This window comes from Neovison vison, chromosome 8 (genome assembly GCF_020171115.1).
Source record: "Neovison vison isolate M4711 chromosome 8, ASM_NN_V1, whole genome shotgun sequence".
Classification (NCBI taxonomy): Eukaryota; Metazoa; Chordata; class Mammalia; order Carnivora; family Mustelidae; genus Neogale; species Neogale vison.
In genome coordinates this window covers 136,370,614-136,387,777 of record NC_058098.1, presented here as the reverse complement: position 1 = coordinate 136,387,777, position 17,164 = coordinate 136,370,614, and the positions used below count along the sequence as shown (strand labels likewise).

Sequence of the window (17,164 nt, the reverse complement as noted above, 5' to 3'; positions counted from 1 at the left end):
ACTTCCTACAGGCAGTACCCGCCCGCTGCTGAACAACCCAACCAGAGGCCCCGGGGATTCCCACCACACGGGTGAGGCAGGAGCAGCTGGCCCGCAAATCGTGTTATCTGACAATTAGCAGACTTTACCGAAACCACGGGGCACATTTAGTCCACCGTGGAGACTCCCTCTGCACATAACACCTAAAATGATGCCTGGACACGCCTGAGACTCGCCCCAAACCCAGGAGAGCCGGAGTGCTCCCCCTCAGTGCTCCCGAGGGCCGCCTCCTCTTCCAGGCGCGTCCTGTTCCCTGCCTGATGCCCCCCACACCCGGGCCCTCTTCCCTCTCCAGCCTCGGCCACTCACAGGACAGAACCCAAACCTGCAGGTCCACGGCCAAGTCCAGTGGAGTCCTCGTGTTCAGAGCAGCAGAGGACTCTGGAAGAGTCAGGGAGACAGGACGTGGAGGTCGGGGAGTGCTCCTTGCCCTGAGGCGGTCACAGACACAGCCGCGGCCCTACAATCTGTCTGACACAGAGCCCTCAGCGTCCTACGTGTCCTGAGACGGGAAACCCACAGGCCCAGCCGCACAGAATTCAAACAAAATCTCCCCACTCGCCCTGCGGGGGCCTCAGCCGTCGGCCTCCAGCTCGGGCGCCCAGCCACATCAGAGAGCAGCAGCTCAGACGAGATTTGCCCTGCAGATCCCCACCACCCAGTAAGGCGTAATAAACAGAAATCGTGTCTTCTGTCCAGAGCGTGGGAACACTGTCACGGTGCCACATGCTGAGGGCGTGGTCCCGTGAGGCCCCTTGCGGAGACAGCGGTCCAACAATGAACAATGGAGCTGGGGGTACCAGGCGCAGTGGCAGTCCGCCTTCTCACGTGACCCATTCCCGCCAAGCAGGAGCACCCCCAGGAGGCTCAGAGAGCAGAAGGCACCACCCCAGGACGCTTCTAGAAGTACAAAGACATAGGAATGCAGGTCCTTCTGGGACACCTGGGTCTTTTTTTTTTTAATTTATTTATTTATTTGACAGAGAGAAATCACAAGTAGAATGAGAGGCAGGCAGAGAGAGAGAGGGAAGCAGGCTCCCCGCTGAGCAGAGAGCCCGATGCGGGACTCGATCCCAGGACCCTGAGATCATGACCTGAGCCGAAGGCAGCGGCCTAACCCACTGCGCCACCCAGGCGCCCATGGGACACCTGGGTCTTGAAGCCTAGAGGCAGACCCCAGCCTCAAGAGCACTGGGAGCCACGGGGGCAGCTTCCTGTGGTCATGGACACGTCCCCTCCCAGGGCAATTCTTCAGTGAGCCTTCTGTTCCTTCCAGACTCTTCCTCCTATCTGCTTCCTCGTCCTTACACTGCTCAACAGGGGGCAGTCGTAACTAAGCTAACTACAGAGGGCGATTGTGTGGTCTGTCGCTGGACCTTCACGGACACATTCCTCTTGGCAGAGAACTTCCGGACCCCTCAAAGTTCCAGAACATTCTGTTGTCTCCTGGGACCCTGTCTGGGAGGCTCGCCCAGCCTCATTTTGAATTTACCATAGCGAGCAACCTCACAAGCATGCAGATTTGTGACACAAAGGAAAATAATGTTGACCTTTCTGTTCCCAAAGGCTGTGGCGGTAGCGAGTGTGGGCTGCTATCGAGACCCCTTGAATTTGGAAGATGAGTCAACAGGATCTTCAGGGCAGGTAACAGTAAAGAAGATGCTTCTACACTTCCCACTTCGAAGATTAGCTGCATTTTTTTTTAAGAAAAAGCCCCGAAATCAATACAGCTTTTGTTGCATCTTTAAAATAACCGCAAATAAGTCTGAAAAAATCATCCGGCATCTTGCTGTTTCTACCACTGGACAATTTAGTTCTTATTCATCAGCCTGCTGATTCATTCCTTTCTCAGAAACATAGATACCACCCCCCAAATTTTCTGATATCCTTGTTTTTAACGGTTGTGGCTTGCTGATCAAAGCAGCTGAGTTTGATACAAGTTCAACGTCATTTCTTTCAAACATTAACTCATCATTCTGGGCTTGAGATACAGAACAGGACACACCTGGCTTCATCCAAACCCTGGTGATGTATTTTCACTCAAGAAATTTTGTATTTCGGGACGTCTGGGTGGCTCAGTTGGTTAAGCAGCTGCCTTTGGCTCAGGTCATGATCCCGACGTCCTGGGATCGAGTCCCACGTCGGGCTCCTTGCTCAGTAGGGAGCCTGCTTCTCCCTCTGCCTCTGCCTGCCATTCTGTCTGCCTGTGCTCGCTCTCTCCCCTCTCTCTCTCTCTGATAAATAAATAAAATCTTAAAAAAAAAAAAAGAAATTTTGTATTTCAACAAGAGAACCACTATCCTGGGTAACAATGTTGATGGAAGGGAGCGAACACGACCTCACCTTGTAACTGGAAGCCCAGTATAACGCCCTTGACCATGTTTTGTGCACTACACATAGTGCACACAATAGCCATTCTTTTCTATTTTCCACCATTTGTCAACTCAGAGCCACTTCTTTTCCTTTCCAAGGAGACTGAGTTCTGCACTGATGTGATTAAGTCTTTCCAGAAGGTTCCACCGGGGCCCTTCAGAGCCACATCAACATTTTATGGAATGTCGACAGTCTGATTGCTGAGAATGGTCTTCCTTCTCTTGGTAGATATAGCAAGGAGCAGATGAGCTGCATTTTAAATCGATGTCAGGGAATGGCACTTTAACCTTGCTGTGGACCATTATGCATGAAGTGAATGTTTGGCCAAGAGAATCAGTATTTATGAAGGTGTCCCACAGGGAGCCCCATCATCCTCTTCAGCCTCTGCAGCCGGTGCCTCTCAAGCTGGTGTGCTTTCAAGTCTGGGGGATTTGTTAAAAGGAAGATTTTGGGTCAGCATGGTATGTGTGATATATATTACATAAACAATGCATTCGATAGATAGATAGAGAAGTATGAATATATATATTACGGACTAAATTATGTCCCCCAGCCCCAAACTCACATGTGGAATTACCAACCCCAAAGGGACTGTATTTGGAGATAATTGAGGTCATAAGGGTGGCGCCCTAGTCCAATGGGACCGGTGTCCTTCTAAGAAGAGAGAGAGAGAGAGAGATGCCAGGGGTGTGTACACACAGAGAAAAGACCACGTGAGGACGCAAGGAGAAGACAGCCGGGGAGAGGGGTCTCACCAGGAGCCAAACTCGCCAGCACCTTCCTTTGCCAGCTTCCAGAAGTATGGGAAAATAAAGTTCTGTTGTTTATGCCCCCCTCCCAGTCTGTGGTGTTCTGTTAAAGCAGCCCAAGCAGATTAATCCAACACACACGCAGGCACACAGGCAGCACCCCAGCTCTGTCTCCTAAGAGGGCAGATGAAACTGACACCGCAAAAGTACTAAGCATGTCCCATCCCAGGTCTTTGTTTCGAAACCCCACACTCTGTTCATTAACAGGGCGTCAGGCTCCTTAGAAAAGTGGCTGGTTCGCAGGGGAGCCCAGGAGCCCTAGTAACATGGCAGGCAGAGAATTGCCATCGCTGTTGGTGCCAATCCAGGAGAGCCGACATTCCCGTGTGTACCAGGAAGCCTTTGCTCTACCCATTCTGCAGAGGAGAAAACTGAGGCACTAGGAGGTTGGACGAATGACCTAGAGTCATGCAGAGCTACCGGGCTCCCAGGGACTGCCCTACGTAGCAAGGGCATGGTGCCTGGGGAACAGAGAGACTCCAACTGGGCCAGCTGGGGGACAGGAAGCAGGCTGCCTGACCCTTCTGGAGCACAGAATCCTTCCCTTAAAACTAGAGGAACAAGGGGCGCCTGGGTGGCTCAGTGGTTTAAGCCTTTGCCTTTGGCTCAGGTCATGATCTCAGGGTCCTGGGATTGAGCCCTGCATTGGGCTCTCTGCTCAGTGGGGAGCCTGCTTCCCTCTCTCTCTGCCTGCCTTCTGCCTACTTGTGATCTCTCTCTATCAAATAAATAAAAATCTTAAAAAAAAAAAAAAAACTAGAGGAACAAGCACCCGGTGCCTACCTTCTCTTTGGTTTTAAAACTTCATTGTAGAACAGTGATTCCGCTACAGACCCAGCATCAACGCCAAGAACGATCAACTCACAGCTCATCTTGTTCCGTCTACCTCCCCACCCTTCCACCCAGGCCCCCAATATTTGGAAACCAATTCCAGACATAATATATTTCATTTCTAAGTATTTCAGAATCTCTAGAAGTTGAGGATTTAACATGCACACTCTTCATTTTCCTCTTGAAAGTTTCCTTCTGGACATCCAGTTCCCCTAATTTAGGCTTGGGAAGGAGGAACCGATACTTCTGGTTTTTTCCAGAGGAAGGTTTTGATGGCCAGGTCGGGGGGCTGGAGGCGCGGGGAGGAACATGGGGCCGGACGGGAGGAAAGCCTGAAGCCAGGCTGAGAGTCACGGCACAGAACCAGCCACCGCGAATTCTAGCATTGCATTTGTGTGATTTGTTGTTGTTGGGTTGGTGTTTGTTTTTTTTTTTCCCCCTGCTTCAGAACCTGGCCGCTCCGTGGCTTCTGAGAGCTTGGAGAACACACTCCGCCGTTTTGTGCCGCGTTCTTACCTTCTTGTATCACAGACTCTGTTTTACCTCCTCAAGAACAACGTTCCCTCTGAAGTGGGGAGGTGCCCGACTTCTAGGGGATGGGGAGGAGCGCCCCACACCCAGCGGCACGGAAGGGCAGAAATGAGACGACCCCGGGAGGTTCTGCGCGCCGCCGCCCCCACCCCCGGCCGCAAAGCCCGTGTCCCCAAGTAAAACGAGGAGGACGCACGTCTACGGAGTTGGATCGTTAACGTCGTCACAAGGTTTCATCTCTGAAATGCTTCCCGGGAAAACAAAGCACAGCGCTTAGGGAGTGAAAAATCCCACAAAATGGTCCATCCTCCCGCGAGGGGGTGCCCGTTTGCGCTCCCGGGATTCAGCCCGTCCCCACCCAGCCCGTGGGAAAGCGGAACCGTCTGGGGGTCCCCCAGCAGCTCGGCACCGCGCGCCCTCAACACAAAAAAAGTGCATCAGCAGCGGGCACCGCCCGAGAACCGCGGCCGCAGTGGCCGCCCCGGGGCAGGAATGACGCGGGGCGGGGCCGGGGGCGGGGCGGACGGATGGGGAGGAGCGCACTCGGACCCGGTGGACCGGGGTGGACTCGACTGGGTGGACCGGGGCGGGGTCGGGGCCAGCCGGGCGCCCGGCGGACGGCGAGGGGCGGAGTGGTGAGGGGCGGCCCCGAGCGGGACCGGGAGCCGAGAAGCGGGCGGAGGCGCGGCCCCTGGACTGGGCGGCCTCGGGACGTATCTGGGGAGGGGTCGGGGCCAGACGCGGGGCGTGGGGGAGGGGTGAGGACCGGACCCGGGCGAGGCGCGGAGATCGGGGCGGGGGTGCGGTCGCCAACCGGGTGGACCTGGGCGGGGCGGCCCCGGGCGGGGCGGCCCGTGGGCGTGGACGCGGGCGCCCGGGGAAGGCGGAAGGACTCGGCACGCCCGGCGGCCCAGCGCAGAGCAGTTTCCTTCCCACGCGCAGCTGCGCCCCCGCCGAGTCCCCAAGTCCCTCAAGTCCGGGCCGGGAGCCCCCAGCCCCGCGGGCGCCATGCGGGAGCAGCTGCTGCTGTTCTGCAACTGGAGCACCCTGGGCGTGTGCGCCGCGCTCAAGCTGCCGCAGATCTCCGCGGTGCTGACGGCGCGCAGCGCGCGGGGCATCAGCCTCCCGAGTTTACTTCTGGAGCTGGCGGGGTAAGGCCGGGGCGGCTGCCCTTCCCCCTCGTCTCTGCGGCCTGGAGGGGCCGGGACCCCGGGAGCGCCACGAGTCTAACAGAGTAGGGCCGGGAAGCGGAGCCGAAAGCGCCCGGCCACTGGGCAGATACTTCCTGGTGCCGCTCACCATCCCTGATTAGTTGCGGCTCACCGCGCCTGCGGCGCAAGCCCAGTTTACAGATACGGAAACCCTCTGGCGAAATCACCCGTCCTGCAGCCACAGACCGACCGAGCGGCTTTGAGCCAGCCATTTGCACCTGGAGGTTCTCTCATACACATCCTCCCCCGCCATCACCCCTCTTCTCGGGTCCCGATTTCTTTGTGTGTAAATGAGGGGTTGAACTATAAATTCTAAGGATCCCCTGGCTTTTAAAAGATACACGGACGGGGGAGGAGGCTTCAGAGAATGGAGAGTTCTTTGGAGGGAGAAGGACTTGAATCTGGCCACAGCCAGCCCGAGAGGAGCCAGGGCGCTCCGAGGGCGCTTGTGCGTCAGAAGTTCTGAGCCGCCGCCCTGACTCCGTATTTAAAGATGTAAACGGGAAAAGCAGAGTTGTAAACCTCGGTTGGGAAAATTCGAATTGGTGGGAAAGCAGGTCCACGAAGCCCGGCACCCCTGGCAAGGCCAGGCCCACCTCACCTCGCACCTCGCCCGCTCGGGCCCCCTAGTTACCGCCCCGCGACCGTGCGGGCCGGGCCTCGGCGGAAGCACGCCCTGGAGAGGCAGCCCGCGGGTTGACCCCGGGGTTCGGGAGCTGGATAGGAGCCAGGGGCAAGGGAGGGAGAAAGAGACCTGGGGTGGGGGTGGGAGAAATGGGGGGTCCTGCCTCGGGCGCGCCCATGTGGGGAGAGGCTTCGTCCAGAAAGAATCGGGCGCTGGCGAGTGTGTGAACGACCCCACAACACTGGGGCCGCGGCTGGGCAGCCGGGATGGGAGAGGCCCCGCACCGCTGCGTCCGTCCTGGGGCGGGGGCGGCCGGAGAGAAGGCGTCGGTTTCTCTAGGTCCCCGACCCGGGAAGGTGAGGCTGGCGCGGTGCGGGTGAGCCCAGACCGCCGACGCCTCTCCTTGGGTCGGGAGCGTGCGCGCACCTGCAGCTCGGCAGGCGGTCCGCAGCGGGGGGCCGTCGCGCTGTCCGACCGCGCGCGGGGGCAGAACCGGCCCCGGGCGGTGCGGTGCGGCCCGCGTGGACCGGTGGGAGGAGGCCGGTGTGCGGGGCCCCCGGGGATCGCCGCGCAGTTGGCGGCGCGGGCGGTGGGCTTCGTGGAGGCCGGCCGGGCGCACGCACCGCCGTAGATGGCCGCGGCTGTGACCAGGCCCCTCTCCTCCAAGCCCAGCTGGAAGTGATCGGGGGCTCCCGCCGCTGGATTCCTGGGTTTTATCGCCGGCTCAGGCCGCACTTCCTCCAGAGTTGGGTCTGAGTGCGGACCCTGTGCTTTAAAGGCTTTATGGTAGTCAGTCCTCAGGACGGCCAAGGGCGCAAGCACTGTTTTCTTCCCCAGCCAGCAGGAACCCGAGGCGGAGAAGGTGAAGCACCGGGCCCAAGTTCACGGGCAGCGGCAGGACCCTAGGGCTCAGCCGGTCCCTGGCTCTCTCCATGCTGATGCCTACCTTCCCCCGCTCTCCACGCACACTGGGTTTTGCAGCTTTCTGGGCTCATCCGCCATGTCGTGGGTGGGGGAAGGGTTGGCAGCACCTTGCCAACCTTGCCACCAGCTTTCGCTGGTGGGGGCCGCCTGGGCCTTGGCGCTCGGGGGCATTACCTGCCTGAGGCCTACTAGGGGGAGGGGAGCCGCCAGAATCCCAGCAGAAAGAACCCCCCGTAGGCATCAGCATCAGCAGGACCCTTTATCTCCTGGGAAGAAGAGATAGCCTCTTGGAGGACAGGTACACTCCTTGGATACTGCTCTCAGCAAATTAACTCTGAAAACCCGTGTCTGAAAGAATTGCGCCAATGGGGACATAAGCCATATCTTAATGATTCCAGAAAATGACATGAAATGTGGGTTGCTGTGAAGCCTGCTCGTGACCCTACGGGTCATCCATCCCGCAGGGCCTGCTCCGAGTCTGCTGTGCCTGCAGCTGGCTGGCTGCCCTTGTGCTCTGCAGAGGTGGGTGGGGTAGAGCCGCCCCCAGGTCCCCCTCAGAAAGGTGCTGTTCTAGAGGCCGACAGGAGGTGGGGCCAGGAAGAGTCCCAGCTTTTCCCCTGATGCCCAGACGTGACCCATTGCATAGCCAGACAGCCTGCAGGCAGCGGGGCTGTGGGGTCCGTGGGGCAGGCTGCAGGCTGTGAAGGGGACAATGAGGGAGGCCCAGGCCTGGGGAGACGCACGCACGCACGGTGACGCTGGCGGCCCACCTCCCATCCTGCGACCTTACCCCCAGCTCAGCCAAGAACGGTTCGCTAAATTGGAAACAGGATTGGGGCGGGAGGCACAGGCTCGCCAGTCCCCTTCCTCACTGAGGTCATGAGAGGTTACATTTGGATGAGGGAGGGAGGGAGGGAGGCTCTGGCTCACCTGGACAAACGGCCTGGGTGATGGGGCAGGAGGGTCTGAGGGGACAGCACGGGGATTTAGGTTCTGGGAGAACTGACCAGTGGGGGGGCGGTGTTGTGCTGGAAGGGCGGGAAGCCCAGGCCTTTCCTCCTGAGAAGGGTTGTCTCCTGGCCCCCACCAAGTCCCGGGCCACTTCGAGCTAGAATTTTCTTAAGGAACTGGTGGCTGTTCGTCCTGCCTTTCCCCCGCTGCTCCTCCTAGCCGGTGCAGCACTCTGGAAGGCCACAGGGATGGTCCAAGGAGTTGGTCTTCCTCAGGACTCCTCTCTCGGCTCAGGGCTGCGCCCACACGTGCCCAGCCCCTCACGAGCTCCACCTCCTGCCCCTTGGGATGTCCGTCTGGGCCTTCTGGGGAGGCTGCCCGTGCCCTGGAGCTTCGGAGACAGGCCAGCCTGGGGGCCGCATGCTGGCGCACGGCTTGGCCTCCGTGGAAGGGACTTGGCAGAGACCGTGCAGGTCGTGCCCAGTGCCCCGTCGGCCCTGGGCATGTGCTCCCAGCAAAGCCATGGCCATTCCATCCTTTGTGTCCCAAACTACCCCCACTTGATATTGGCAGGCTCCAACCTCCAGTTCCAGGGTTTTGCGAGGAAACCTGGGCTTCCACCAGGGGAAGGGGGTGGCTGGCCAGGCCTCCCCGTGGGGCACTGGGTCAGTGGAGCTCAGGCGTGCCCTCTCTCTCTCCCCAGTTTCCTGGTGTTTCTCCGGTACCAGTGTTACTATGAGTACCCGCTGCTCACCTACCTGGAGTACCCCATCCTCATCGCACAAGGTAACAGGTCCCTGGGACCCCTCCATCCCCTGGTGTCCCCCCCAATGTCCGTGTCCCCCCCCAACATGTCCCCCCTTCTCCTGCCTCACTGGGGACCTTTGTCTTTCAGATGTCCTCCTCCTGCTGTGTGTCTTCCATTTCAATGGGAACGTGAGAGGGGCAGTGCCCTACCTCGGGGCGTATCCTTCCTTCTGCCTCCAGGAATGGGGGTGGGGGAAAGGGCGTGTTACCTGCTTCCCGTGTGTGTCCTTAAGCCAAGTCCTTACCCAGATACACGTCCTTGGTTAAAAAAAAAAAAACTAAAAAAGATCCCAAATGCAAGACCCCCTACGAGTGACAATACCTCCCCAACCCAGAGATAGTCCCGGTGGTCTTGGCCCTCCGGCCGCTCTGCTGAGGCCGGGGTGCCCACGGCACAGGGAGCCCATTGGCTTGTGGACTCCCTCCGTGATGGAAGCGTCTGCCTGAGGCTGCCTGGTCCGCCTTTGTTCTTTAGGGGAAGGGAGATGTTCCCTCTTCCCTGGAACCGTCCTCAGAGTCCCTGAAGTCCGAGTAACGGGAATGGCTGTCGTTCACACGATACTAACACACCTGGTCGGCGGGCTGGCTCCTGCTTGTCCCTGTGCGAGTGAGGTTCTGGAACGTTTGTTCCAAGTGAAAATGATGCCCCAGACATGAGAAGGGTTGTGGTGGGGATCACTCACGGGGCATCGTCTGTGACCCGGGGCCCGGCTTTCATTTCAACGCTCTGTAGAAACTGCGCGTCCCGTCTGTGAGATGAGTCGTGCCCCCGTTTTGTCGCAAGAGTCACAGTCGAGGGAGCATGGAACAAGCTCGGGTTTCCGACCTCCTCCCACCAGCCGGGAGGAGCGGGAGGGAGGGTTGCCGTGTTAACAGTGAACTCTTCCTTAGCAAAAGCGTGTCCCCAGTATTGTGTGGGACGTGCTTATACGCAAAGACTATTTTTGTCGACCTGAAATTCACATTTAACAGGGTGCCCTGTACGTTTATTTTTGAAGTCAGGCCACCTGACCCAAAGGTCATTTTGAGGAAGTCAGGAGTTGCTGTTCCTGCCGCTACTGGTCAGGTTTTGTAAAACGTTACATAAAATGGGTATTTGTAATGAATAGTATAAAGCTGGGCAAAATTCGTATAAGAAATTGAATTAGAGCATTTTTTTAAAAGATTTTTATTTTATTTATTTGACAGAGAGAGATTGGAAGTAGGCAGAGGTGGGGGAGGGGAGGAAGCAGGTTCCCTGCTGAGCAGAGAGCCTAATGCGGGGCTCTATCCCAGGATCCTGAGATCCTGACCTAAGCCTAAGGCAGAGGCTTTAACCCACTGAGCCACCCAGGCGCCCCAAGAGTGTGTTTTAAAAACAAGATTTCATCTGCCTGGATTCCAGAGGCCCTGCTGGTGTGACCAGGTTGTCAGGAATTACTTCTCACCCGGGCACTGTGGAACCCTTTGTTTAAATAATGTTGTTAATTGTAATCCTAGCAACCTGGTGGGGTCCCTCTGAAGTGCCACAAGGCATTGCGGACACAGGTGGGACAAGGAGTGTTAAGAGCATGTTGCAGATAAGCAAACTGAGGTTAAAAGAAGGACAGTGACTTGCCCAAGGTCACAGCTGAGGCTCCTGGCCATTATCTCTTGTGTTTGCTTCAGCTCGGTGTGACTCGGCTTACAGCCTCACCGGCCTTGACCGAAATGTGCTGTCATGTGTCCTGTCTCCCAGCATGGCTAACGCGGCTGGACTGATACTGGAGTTAGCCAGGAAAGGGGAGGTCAATGAACAGAATTTCCTGGGACACCTGCAGAACGCGGCTGCCTTACCCTGTCGACCTTCTTTAAATGCTTGACTTTGACATTGCTTTGGAGGGGTCTGAAGCTCAGGGATTAAGTGGGCACTTAGAATCATTTGGACCCTAGCAACTGTCCACAAACGCAGGGGGCTCTGGGCCATTCTCTTCCATAATCTGCTTCTGTTCTTTTGAGCCGTTCTTGTCTTTTCCAAATCAGAGAAGTTCTAGCAGTGCGGTTCCCAGGCCCGCTTATGGGCCGACCCTCCGTGGTCTTGGCGTGAAGGCTCAGGCACGGGGTCGGGGGGCGTGGCGGGGCACCAGCTAAACCACTGCTGTCTCCCTTAGCACTGGGTAGGTTTGTGGCCTCGTGGTTCGTCCTTCCCCTGCAGAAGTGGACCATAGATCTGGCCATGGTAAGTGTTATCGTGCCTTTTGAAGACAGACTGGGTGAAGTCATCTGTCCCTCCAAGCCACCGGCCCTGCAAAGAACCATGTAGATCAAATGTTTAACCTGCTTATTTTTCAGCTGTACCAAAGGATAACGAACAAAAGCACAGTCCTATCCAAACGTTAAAAGACCTGATTCTCAGATGTTTGGCCACATTTTTTACTTCCTTTTTTGGGTAGTCCATAGAGAACCGGGCTGGGGAGGTAGTTAACAGGGGTAGATGAAGGACCAGACATAAGTTAAAGAGCTTCTGATAGGGTCGATAATTGCATATTGGCCACAAATGCATTATTTTTCTAACCTTGCCCTCCCCTGCCCCCTGCAACATTTTTGTCCTCCTTAGCAAAGGGTTAGCTCTGTACTTTCTTCCTTCTCTGGTTAAGGGCCCCAGATTCCCATTGTGTGAGAATAGAGTTCTGAGGGTGGGTCAGGACCCATGTGCCCTCAGATCTTCTCTCCAGGGTGACTGGAGTGTACTTCTCCACCCAAGGGGAAAGGGAGCAGAGTTGGTGGTCACCAGCATCTGCCTGCCACTCCCAGATCCATGAACTTCACCCCTTCCCCCGCGTCTCGTCTGTGACCTTTGCTCAGAAAACACACTTGACTCCCTGTTACATTTCACCCTTGTGACACGTGGGAGCAAATAGGTGGGGTTGCTGTATTAACAACGAAGAATTTTTTATATAAATATGTCCCAAATATTGCACAGGACATACTCACGCTAAAATGATTTGCTGTTGATTTGAAATTCGAATTACCTGGGTGTCCTGTATTTTTATTTGCTAAATCTGTGCGGGCCTTGGCGAAGCTCCCCAAGAGAACTACTTCACGATTCTGGAGATGGTTTTTCTCCCGGAAGACGGAGCGGTGGCGTATCCAGCCGTCACTGTCAGACTGTCTGTGCCGCGCAGGCCTTGCCCCTCGCATGAGTGAACAGGGCCCTACCTTCGTTCCCCAGCGGCCCTTCCACGCTCTCGTCCTGATCCCCACCCCCACCCCCGCAGCCCCCCGCCGGCCTGCGCTGCCCTGGGCCCTGGCCGGCTCTCTCCGACGCAGTCTTCCCTCCTGGGGTCCGTCCTCGGAGCCGTGTGCCCGCAGCTCCCTGCAAGACCTCTCTTTGGCTCTGGGCGCGGGCCCTGGCTCTTGTCCGCTGGAGCGCTCCATGCCCGTCACTTCCCCACAATCGTCCCGTGTCCTAGGGACCCCCTCGCTCCTCCGCCCTCCCCATCACCCGTGCAGAACCGCGTTGCTGTTGAGGATTTGGTCATTCAGCGAGAGCTCGTGGAGCGCCAGCCCCATGTCGGGGGCGGGGGGCCCATCAGAAGCCACACGTGTGCTCTGGTCGAGGACACCAGCCACTGTCATTCGTTCCTCCTCTTGGCATCTCTGGGGCGTTTGCTGCCCTGTCAGCGTTCGCTTTGAATCACTTTGCTCACTTGGCTTCAGGGCGACCCTCTGCCTGCTCCTTCCGCCCGCTTCTGCCTGTCCCTCCTCTTCCCTCCGTCTGCGTCCCACAGCCCATCAGCAAATCCCACCAGCCCCACGGTCATGGATCCAGCCGGGCCGCTCCTGTCCGTGCTCCTGTCCCTGCTCCTGCCCCCGGTTCCTGCCTCCCTGGTGCAGACAAGGCTGTGGCCGTAGCCTGCGGGCCCCATCCCAGCCTCTGCCTCCCTCCCTCTGGTCTGCACTCTGCCTGGCAGCTGCAGCGGGACTCTGGGCCAAGGTGAAGGCGGGCAAACCACAGGGTTGGGCCCTGCTCGCCGTGGAGTGTGCTCGCTCTCCTCGCGGGCCAGCACAGGGTCCCCACGACTGCGTGCACACGAGAGAGGATGTGCTCTGCCTGCTGTTTTGAGTTCATGAGTCAGTTCAAAGCAGCTGGCCTCTCAGACCCCGTATCTGTGTGCCTGTCTGTCTGTCCTCCATCTAACTGCATTGGCAGGTGGCTGGAGAAGCCGCTGTGGCCACGGCCCGTCCGTCGCCCACCGAGCAGTGGAACTGGGCGTGTTACAAACAAGCGTCTGGCTGGGTCTCTTGCTCCCTTGCCGCGGGCTTTGTCCTTGTGCTGACTGGCTGTCGCCTACCCTGATGATGTGGCTTCAGAAGCACTTGTGGTATCTGGTGCTCATGCTTTTTTAACCGAGGACTCTGCCTTTCTGTTTGACCTGCAAACAGAATCTGAGTACCTTCATCAGCGCGGCCAGCAAGTTTGCGCAGCTGCAGTACCTGTGGAAGACCAGGGACTCGGGAGCCGTGAGCGCCCTCACCTGGAGCCTCGCTTCCTACACCTGCGCCAGTAAGAGCCGGATGTGGGGGGAGGGGCAGCATCCGGCGGCTGAAGTTTACGACCTTGATGTCCACCTGGCACCATCCCACAAGCTTTAATCCTTTGCACGTAGCTGTTCACATAGAAGCTCCAAGTAGACATTTAATGACCCTGATGTCATGCAGACCACATTCCGTTCTCTGCAAGATCCATATTCCAGCTGCTAAAAAAAAAAAAAGTAAAAGCCCACCTTTCTCCAAAAATCTGGCCTAGTATTTGCCATCCTCTCTTATTCTTTGAAAAGCATCAAGAGGTTGATTAGGTTGAGTCCACTGACTCGTTTTATAAACACGAATCTTGATGATGTAACAGATTACAGAGCTGAAAGTCATACGCTGACTTGAGAATGAATATAATTTGCTGTGGTGAGTTTTTCTGGAGCCGTATTGCTGGGTCTCGGGTTCAGAATTTCCACTGTTCCTGCAGATTCTTGCAGGAACTACCTAAAACACATATACACTATTTTAGTTAGAAACATATTTTAAATTCAAAGCTGTCACATTAACCAGGCTTACTACTTTGAGATCTGTGAATTCTACTTCGTACTTCTTCTGTGTCCTAAAGGACCGATGTCTCCATTAAGGGTTGATGGAAAGGGTCTTTGTGTCCCGAGTTTTTTAAAATGAAGGCTTCTTGAGTTTTATTTTCCCCTTTAAAATGTTGAAGTGTTATGACATGTTGAAGTATATGTATGGTTTCTGGAATTGCTAATTAGGTATATTACTTATTAGCTCCCTAATTTTACCTGGAGGAATTATCTTGAAGTGCAAGTTGATATTGCTGAATGTTTTCTTTTACAGCAAGAATAATAACAACTTTAATGACCACCAGTGACCTTACAAGTGAGTATCCACTTTTCTGAACTGTGTGCCCTTGGTGCCTGCTTCATTTGTGAACTGTCTAGGGTTTCACGGATCAGCTTGCTCTCCTGTACGGGGAGAGGCCAGCAAGTTTACTCCTGGGCATCAGCCCCCACTTCCAGAACTGAGCATCTGCGTCCTGTAGGGTCTGGGATAGAACGTGCAGCACAAGGTCGGAGAGTCCTAGCCTTGTGGAACCTCCGCCCCAGCAGCGGATGGAGAGGGAGGGACAGTGATGGCAACACGACTAACGACCGAAGGATGCTGGGAAATGTGTTGTAGAAGAGTAGGACGGGATGAGCACCTAACGGGGGAATCTGAACGAGCTGGAGGGGCCTGGAGCGGCAAATTTGGAAGAATGAGATCGGGAGAAGGGGAGAAGACCGTGACGGAGTGGCCTGCGTGAGGGTGGTGAGCAGGGGACACACGGCTTAGCCACGGAGAGCGAATGGGAGCTCTGGGATGAGTGTGAAGGCGGAGTCTACTGAGCTGACAGTCATTTGACCCCTACATCCCTTTGCCTTTTTAAAGGGGGGGAAGTACTTGGATTGACATTAAAAGAATTTAATGATTCCTTGGTCTGTTTTCCACTCCCAAGTTGAGTGTATGTATTTTTGGAAAGTGATCAAAACAAATGGTGTCACCTGTTGTATGAAGACAAGAAATAGGTTCCTGGCACATAGACCGTTTAAACAAGCATCATGTTATTTGAGAAATATTGCTATGGAGCAGTGGGGCATAGGTGTGTCCCTTTGGGGAGGCTGTATCTGCGGCTCAGACACCGTCTGCCGGTTCTGAGAGACACGTTCAATTATTCTGGTCAAATGGTAAACTTGGGTCTGATGGGAGAAGGGAAAGCCAGGTCTCAGTCCTCTCCGAGGACCCGAAGCAGTCTCCGTATGCGTAGAAGAGTCCGACTGTAATTAACGAGCGAAACAGACCCACCTATTAAGAGTCTGGAAGATGGAGAACGTTCTAGTTGTAGTTTACTTCGTATTTAAAGTGGCGGCTGTTCCTGAATGTGATCAGTGTGTCTGGGGATAATCGTTTAAATTCCGTCTAACTGACATCCCACAGATTTTTACAACCACAAAGACACATTAAATCTGATAAATCTTATGCATCAGGAGAGAGTTCATCAGGTCACTTATGGTAAAGGTTTCTGCTCGCCAGAAGTATTTAGAACCGAAGTTGTTCAATACCTCTTGTGATGTAGAGTTTCAGGTTTCATTGGGCCGGCTGAGCAGCGGCCAAGTTCCCACTTGGAGCAGGAAGTGCTTTTGTTTTAGGACGTGAGAACAGTACTTGTTAATACGTACCTTTCTTCTTGGTGGATTTCAGTTCTCCTGCGGTTTGTGATCATGCTTGCTTTGAACCTGTGGGTGACAGCCACGGTGCTCCGCTACAGGACGGCGGCCGTGAAGGCTGAATGATGGATGCGTTCCTCCTACCAAAGTGGATTCCTGACAACTGACCCAAGGGGAGAATCAGCACACGGCTGCATCAAGGTCTTCTGTAAGTTTAGGGAGTTGTTTCAGAAACTCTGAAGCCAGAGGTGTTTAGACACTGGTTTAGAAATGTTGATTCCCTCCTCCTCCTCGGCATCAGGAGGGGAGGGAGGCAGGGCTCCGACACCTGCAGGCTGAACAGTGCACGATTCAGTTCTCTCCAAGGCACACATGATTATGAATGGATTTTTTCTCAAAGTCATACGTGGAAGTGTTGGACATTACTAAGGTTCACTTTCTGGGACTGTTTAATTTCATAAAGATGTAACAGGCTGGCCTTACTGTATCAGAATACATATGTACCTCCTTAGGCTATGGTAAGGGTATCGAGGGAAGCAAAAATTGGCTTGAGTTCCTATACCAAAGTTAGTCCTTTAATTTTCATTTGGTGCCTTTAAGTAATTCCTTAAGGAAAGGTACTGTTAGCTGCAATCTTTGCTTAGGATGAGGCAGTCCCAGTGAACTTTCTGATTCAAGCGTAACGCTGCCTTTTAGAAGGGTCTTTTAGAAGGGTCATGCCTTTAGAAAAAACACCACATCTTGTCCACTAATACCTACAGTAAAAGGGTATTGCTGGGTTCTGGCAAGTATTTATGGACTTCATTCTGTCATATTCTAAACATGATGTCAAGATTACTGGACATTGCATTTTACTGTAAAAGTTTATAAACCTTAAGATTTAAAAACTCTTTCCTTTTATAATGAATGGCATAGTAAGTCAGTGATGCTTATTAGAAAATGTTTTAGTTTCCTATGTAAAACAAACTTTTATTTTCTGAACTTCGCTGAGGCTTAAAACTGTCAGGTTTTTAATGTGATTAGTTTTAAGTTACTTAAAATGCTGTTTTAAAAATATAAACTGTGGTTAATTAAAACATTATTGCTTGGAACCAGCAAGAAGAGAAACGTGGTATACAAAGATAAATAATAAATCATTCTGTATGTTTTACAATCATAGTTGTCCTATTTTTTTTCCTGAAGATTTCTTTGAGGGAGAGCAAGCACACACATAGGTAGAGGGGCAGAGGGAGAGGGAGAGGAATCCCAGCAGATTCCCTGCTTAGCATGGAGCCTGACTCAGGGCTTGACCTCACAACTCTGAGGTCATGACCTGAGCCAAAATCAGGAGTCAGAGGCTCA

The 17,164-nt window shown here is 54.8% G+C and overlaps 1 protein-coding gene across 1 annotated transcript; it reads left to right on the top strand.

Annotated features, from left to right (window-relative positions):
• The first annotated feature begins 5,464 nt into the window (after positions 1 to 5,464).
• SLC66A3 (solute carrier family 66 member 3) lies at positions 5,465 to 16,976 on the top strand. The gene is made up of 7 exons (XM_044262071.1): positions 5,465 to 5,734; positions 8,998 to 9,080; positions 9,190 to 9,259; positions 11,241 to 11,298; positions 13,506 to 13,626; positions 14,457 to 14,498; positions 15,858 to 16,976. Exons 1-7 carry the CDS (start codon positions 5,592 to 5,594, stop codon positions 15,947 to 15,949), a joined length of 609 nt encoding a protein of 202 aa, XP_044118006.1. The 5' UTR covers positions 5,465 to 5,591; the 3' UTR covers positions 15,950 to 16,976.
• The last annotated feature ends 188 nt before the right edge of the window (positions 16,977 to 17,164 follow it).

Excerpts from the sequence above, each read along its gene's own strand:
- SLC66A3 (XM_044262071.1), top strand. The coding sequence starts at position 5,592 with ATGCGGGAGCAGCTGCTGCTGTTCTGCAACTGGAGCACCCTGGGCGTG. Across the intron at positions 5,735-8,997 it reads TTACTTCTGGAGCTGGCGGG|TTTCCTGGTGTTTCTCCGGT; the intron begins GTAAGGCCGGGG and ends CTCTCTCCCCAG. Across the intron at positions 13,627-14,456 it reads CGCTTCCTACACCTGCGCCA|CAAGAATAATAACAACTTTA; the intron begins GTAAGAGCCGGA and ends TTTCTTTTACAG.